This window comes from Trifolium pratense, linkage group LG5, assembly GCF_020283565.1.
Source record: "Trifolium pratense cultivar HEN17-A07 linkage group LG5, ARS_RC_1.1, whole genome shotgun sequence".
Taxonomy (NCBI): Eukaryota; Viridiplantae; Streptophyta; class Magnoliopsida; order Fabales; family Fabaceae; genus Trifolium; species Trifolium pratense.
In genome coordinates this window covers 20,890,678-20,897,153 of record NC_060063.1, presented here as the reverse complement: position 1 = coordinate 20,897,153, position 6,476 = coordinate 20,890,678, and the positions used below count along the sequence as shown (strand labels likewise).

At 39.5% G+C, this 6,476-nt stretch overlaps 1 protein-coding gene across 1 annotated transcript; it reads left to right on the top strand.

The window, feature by feature from the left end:
- Positions 1-5,486: 5,486 nt before the first annotated feature.
- LOC123883967 lies at positions 5,487-6,476 on the top strand (the record flags this gene model as incomplete). The annotated part of the gene is made up of 2 exons (XM_045932932.1): positions 5,487-6,316; positions 6,368-6,476. Coding segments are annotated over 2 exons (939 nt in total), but the record flags the coding sequence as incomplete, so codon positions are not given.

The following is a 6,476-nucleotide window of genomic DNA, read 5'->3' as shown; positions in this document are numbered from 1 at the left end:
ATAGAGTTAGATGCTTTTGAAAAGGATACCAGATATAGAGATGATCTTCTGCATCTCATCTGCACTGACTTCAAGCTGAAAGGGAAAGTCAAAGGATTGACTGACGAGTGCAGAGTTTTGTTCAAGATAATCCTTGCTTCTATCAGTCCAAGAGTTGGAGGGACTGATACAATCTCCTGGACGCATCGTCATTTGTTATATTTCCTTCTGACAAGGAAGAGAGTTAATCTTGGAGATTACTTTTTTGAACGGATTTGTGAAGCAATTTTTGCAAGTAAGTCTCAGAGGAAAACTACTATAGTTTATCCCAGGTTGCTGTCAGATCTTCTATATCAAGGTCACGTGGTTCAGAACTTGCAGAAGTTCCACCCAGAACTGGTTCAGAAGAAGTTTTATCCAGAGATTCTGAATGCTAGTTTTCTGTCCAAGATGCGTTTGATTGCATCTAAGCCTGTTGCTCCTCCACAAGAGTTCTCTGTTAGGCTTGAAGATCGTCTGTACATAGAAGGCTACCCAGTCATATCTGAAGCTGATGCTGAGCATGTGATTCAGGACTACTTAGAAGTGCTCAGAAAAGAAGGTTTTGTTGTTGATAGGAGTATGGTTCCAAAGGCTCCTGCAAACCAGTATAACCCTTCTAGGAAGCAAAAGAGAAAGGCTGAAGCTCAAGATGATCTACCTAAGCCAGATCTTTTGGCTCAGAAAAGGATTAAGGTGGAGCAAGCTGATGCTGAACAGAGAACAAAGAAGAAGCATGAAGAAACTGCAAACAAGGCTGCTGAAGGAGCTTCCAAAAAGCCTATTGTTGTTGAGGTAGACAGTTCATCTGAAGAATCTGAGTCTGAAGATGAGACTGAGTCTGATGAAGAGACACTTGCTGAAAGACTTTGTAGAAGACCTGTTCCTGTTCCTAAAGATAAAGGTAAGTCTTCTAAGTACATCTTTAATGAAAATGAGATTGGAATAGGTTACACCAAACCTCTCAGAACTGTTTTACCAACCTCTGATATTCCAACCTCTGACAACCCTTTGTCTGAACTAGAGAAACATCTTAGTCCAAACCCTCTCAATAATCAAACCTTCACTCAGAAAGAAACACCTATCATCTCACCATCTGAACCTTCATCACTTATTCCTAACCCTGAACAAGCTTCAACCACAAAACAACCATCTCCAATTAAACCTGCTGAACCATCATCCCCACTTAAATCTCCTGAACAATCCAACCCTGAACCAATTCCTGAACCTCAACCTCAACCAAGTGCTGAATATACTTCTCCTGAGCGTATTCATACTTGTGCCCCCAAGCCTTCAGAGGCAGAAGTTGTTATTATTGACAACCCTGCTACTGAAACACCAAACTTCTCTACCATTCCCAATCCTTCACCCTCATCATCTAACCCTTTTAGTAATCTATCCACTCAGTTTCATGATGACTTGGTTAGATTATCTATGTTAAAGGACAGGTTTCTAGTTTGTCCTTCTGATGTGGATTTGGAAGTTTCAAGCATTAAGGCAAGGATTTGCAATGCTTTGGATGGTGCTGCTGAGGAAATTAAGGCTGTGGTTGGAAGAAGAGACTTGGATGTGATAAGCTCCATGAGGGAAAGTCTGGCTAGGGCTGAATTGAAAAGGTTAACCACTTTTAATCATGCTGAGTCTGAACGTGCTAAGCTGGAAGCACTTGTTGCTGCTGAACAACGTTTAACTGCTTTCAAGGTCTGCTGGGTTGATTCCAAGTTATTTCAGAGTCTTGAAGTTCAGAGGGTTGAGAAGGAACGTCTGGAAGAAGCTGCTGCTAGAGTTGCCCAGTTGGCAACTGAGCTACATCAAGAGGATGCCCCAGAAGAGGATGTACTGGATGTACTGAATCAGGATGATGTTCTGATGATCGATTATCCAGAGGAAGGTGAATCATCTGATAAAGGCAAGGCACCTTTGGTTGAAGAACAAGTTCCTTTGATTGAAGATCAAGCTCCTGTGGTTATTGATCAGTTGCAGATCTTTCAAGAAGCTCTGAGGGAGCAACAAGAAGGTTTAGAAAGGCAAAGGACAGCTCACCTCAACCTGGAATCCAAAGTGGATGGTCTTGTTTCAAACGTGGGATCGCTGAATGATAAATTTGACCAACTCTTAGCTTTCCTTAAGAAACCCTAGGATTCTATGCACATTTTCTTTATATTTTTATGTTTTGCTTAATTATATTTTGTGATGTTTGTTTTCTGAACTTGTTATTCATATCTTGTCTAAACAATTTTTTTTGTTATGTATGTGATTTGGCATTATTTTTTTTTTTTTTTTTGTTTGTGCAAACTTTCTCTGTTAAATAAGACCATAAGAACACAAGATGCTTTTAAAACGAAAATTTTTATTAATGCTTTAACCATGTTGAGTACATTGGTAAAAAGAAAAAGAAAAAGACAACCTAATCCTAATCAGATGGATAATACTCAGAAGAAATCTCAGATTTCTCCTCAGCATCCTCTGATGATATTTCTATGGGATCTGGGTTTGGTTCTTCTTCTTCTTCTTCTTCTTCTTGTTCTTCTTCTGGAACATAGCTAGCTAAGAACTCAACATAGTCAGCATCATCTTCATTCTCTTCAGCTTCAGAATCTGATGAGATGATTATTATCTCCGCCTCTTGTGGTTTCTTGTTGTCTTCTTTATTTTTCTCCTCTTCTTCGCGTTTTTCGTTTTCTTTCTTTCTCCTAAACTCTGCAATGCGTGTGCTAAATCTTCTCATTATTCCTACTCTTTCTTGTTTTACCTGTTTATTCTTGTTTTTCCGTGAAGCAGGCATGTTCACTCGTTTACCTTTTATAACCCTTTAAGCGCGTTGGTTTTTTTCTGTTTTTGAAATTAATTCACCTTTGTAACAACCACTTTTTTTTTTTTTTTGACTGTCTTGGTTTTATAAATTTTTTTTACTTTTTGATAATGACAAAAGGGGGAGTAGTTACGCATTAATTGATAAGTGATAAGTTTCAAAACTGAAACCACGCCTTTTATCTCGCTTTTATCTATTAAATTAAAAGTTGTTACTTTTAAGTTGCTTTACGTATTTTAATGTGGAGACTAAGTTAGTTGAAACTAAAATAAATTTCATAAGTAAGGATAAGTTAAGAGTGCAATTTTAACTTAGCCTTATGAGACTTAGGGGGAGAGCTTGCAAACCTCTCACTCTGAAGAAAGATATGAAACTTGTTTTATTTCAAATTATCTTAATCTTATACTAAATTAAAATATCATGGATAGCCTTGGCTTTAAGGAGTATCAATCTTAGGGGGAGCTTGCAAACCTCATAAACCTAAGAGAAACATGATAAGTTAATTTAACAACAATTGTCAATTAATACTTATGTTTGTCATCATCAAAAAGGGGGAGATTGTTGGAACAAAATTGATTTAAAAATGTTTGCCCCTAAATCTATAAAGGTTTTGATGATAACAAAAGTATTAATAAACAATTGGAAGAACTAAAAATTTATTTTAAGTGCGCAGATATAAGCATCAGATAAGCTCTGAGTGAAGCTCAGATGATGTGAATTCAGAAGTTCATAAGCGCTCAGAAGATGTTGGACTTCAGAAGTTACAACCTTCAGATGATGAAGTCTTCAGAACTTCTTAAGTGACTAAAGCTTCATCAACCTCTGAAGATCTTTTTGAAAGCTGTAAAGATTCCCTTTGCAAGTCAACTCTTCTACCAATGAAGAAAAGGACCTTTCAAGCCTGATCAGTTCAGCTACTCTCGTTTTGTCTGTCCTAACTTGAGAACGTGGGTTTTCAGTTTTGTTAGCTGAATAAGGAAAGTCCACTCTGCAGTAGTCAAAGTAACTGAAACTCTTTCTTAGTTTTGGATACAACCAAACTGCATCAAGACAGACTGCTTGAAGACAAAAGATTATCAACTCCAACGGCTCCTTTTGCAACGACTCTTTTCTAGTGGTATATATATACTAGAAGATTCAGCTACAAATAAAATAAATATATACAATTATCAAGAATTGAACGTGCGCTGAACAAACTCTGAACTCTGTGATATACAAGCTCTGAACCTCTGTTAAGTGTTTTTGCACTTTAGACAAATACTCTGTACTCTTTGTATTTGCTCTCTTTAGGTTCATCTAAGAGCATCTGTATATTGTTATATACTTTTCTATTATTTGAGGAAACTTAAGCTTGTGTGCTTAAGTGTGAAGTCTTAAGCTTGTGTGCTTGAGCATTGTTGAGAAGTCTCTTGCTTGTGTGCTTGAGCAGGTGTAATCTTGTGTGATTATAGTGAAATCCCTTGGAAGTGCAAGGGGACTGGACTACTCTCGTTTTGTGAGAGGAACCAGTATAAATTGCCTGTGTGATCTCTCTCTCTCTCTCTTGTTATTATTTGTGTTATTTATCCGCTGCTAACGTATTTGAGTTAAGAACTTGAAAAAGTTTTAACTTAGCTAAAACACAATTCAACCCCCCCCCTTCTTGTGTTTTCACACCTTCAAAACTTCATGACGCTCTGTGTGTATGCTTGTGTTTTAATTACCGCGTGGCACTCTGCCTTTACACTTGTTGAAAAGTTTTTAAAATTACGTTTTTAAGGGTAGTATGGGTTAGGGTGTTACAATAGTGGTATCAGAGCAGGTCGGTTTGTGTGAACCAATTAGGACTTTTCTTTTTCCCGTATGAGCATGTGTAGGGAACACTGTTAGTACTTTCTAACGTCTAGTTGTGATTCGTTCAGGAATCATGGCTGCTGCGAGAACGAATGCCCAGATTGCGGAGGCTTTGGCCGCACTCACCAACATAGTGGTTAGAGATCATCAACCTGGAAGAGAGGTAGAGATGAGGTTGGAAAGGTTCATGAAGCAGAAACCGCCAACATTTACCGGAGGTTACAACCCGGATGGAGCTCACAAGTGGCTGGAGGAACTTGAAATAATTTTTGAAGCAATGGATTGTTCCGAGGAAGGGAAGACAACCCTTGGAACATATGTGTTGCGCGAGGAAGCGAACGTGTGGTGGAAGAACGCCAAGTTGAGGCTAGGACCCGGTGGTATGGCTATACCATGGGCAATGTTTAACAGAGAATTTTTGGTTAAGTATTTTCCTGTTGATGTGAAGAACAAGAAAGTGGTGGAATTCATGGAGTTGAAACAGGGAAATATGACGGTAGCTGACTATGCCGTCAAGTTTGAGACTTTGTGTGCGTTTAGCCCGCATTACAACACTTTGGAAGCGGAGAACGACAAGTGCGTGAAGTTTGAAAGTGGTCTACGTCCAGACATTAAGCATATGATTGGATTTTCACAGATAAGGGATTTTGCGACCCTTGTGAACAAGAGTAGGATCTGTGATGAAGATGGTAGGGCAAAGGTGAACTACTACAAGGCTGTGAACGACCGAAAAGGGAAAGGACAAGAGCGCGGAAAACCTTATGACAACCGCGGTAAAGGGAATACAAGTGGTGGTAAGAAGCCGGTGAATGGGAATTGTTACAACTGTGGAGAAAGGGGTCATATGTCTTATGATTGCCCGAAGAAGGGAGATAGGTGTAAGAATTGTGGAAAGCTGGGCCACAAGACCGAGGTTTGCAGAGTAAAAGTGGTGTGTTTCAATTGTGGTGAAGAAGGCCACAAGAGTCCGACTTGTAAGAAGCCCAAGAAGGTGATGGGCAAGGTGTTTGCTTTGAGTGGAGAGGATGCTAGCCTTGAGGACAATCTCATTAGAGGTACGTGTTTCATCTATAACACTCCTTTAATTGCGATTATAGATACGGGAGCGACACATTCTTTTATTTCTTTGGATTGTGCGAAGCGTCTTAGTATTCCTTTAACGGATATGACGGGTAGGATGGAAATAGAAACTCCTGCTAATGGTTCAGTGACTACTCGACAAGTATGTCGTAACTGCCCCGTAACCATTTTTGGTAGGCACTTTGGTATGGATTTAGTGTGTATTCCACTTAGTGGTATGGATGTAATTTTTGGTATGAATTGGTTAATCTTCAACCGAATTCATATCAACTGTCGTGAGAAGGCCGTTGTTTTTCCGAAGCCGGAGGAGAACTTGCATTTGATGAGCGGGAAGGAAGTATCGGAAGCGTTGAAAGAACATGCCGAGATGTTCGTGATGTTTGCATCATTGAAACTCGAAGGGGGAGTTAAGATAGAAGAGTTACCGATCGTTTGTGAATTCCCAGATGTGTTTCCGGATGATATATCTGACGTGCCTCCAAAGCGAGAGGTAGAGTTTTCTATCGACCTAGTACCTGGAACTAGTCCGATATCGATGGCGCCGTATCGAATGTCAGCGTCAGAATTGAATGAGTTGAAGAAGCAACTTGAAGAGCTGCTTGAGAAGAGGTTTGTTCGACCGAGTGTTTCGCCGTGGGGAGCGCCGGTATTGCTTGTAAAGAAGAAAGATGGAAGCATGAGATTATGTATAGACTATCGTCAGTTGAACAAAGTGACGATCAAGAATAAATAT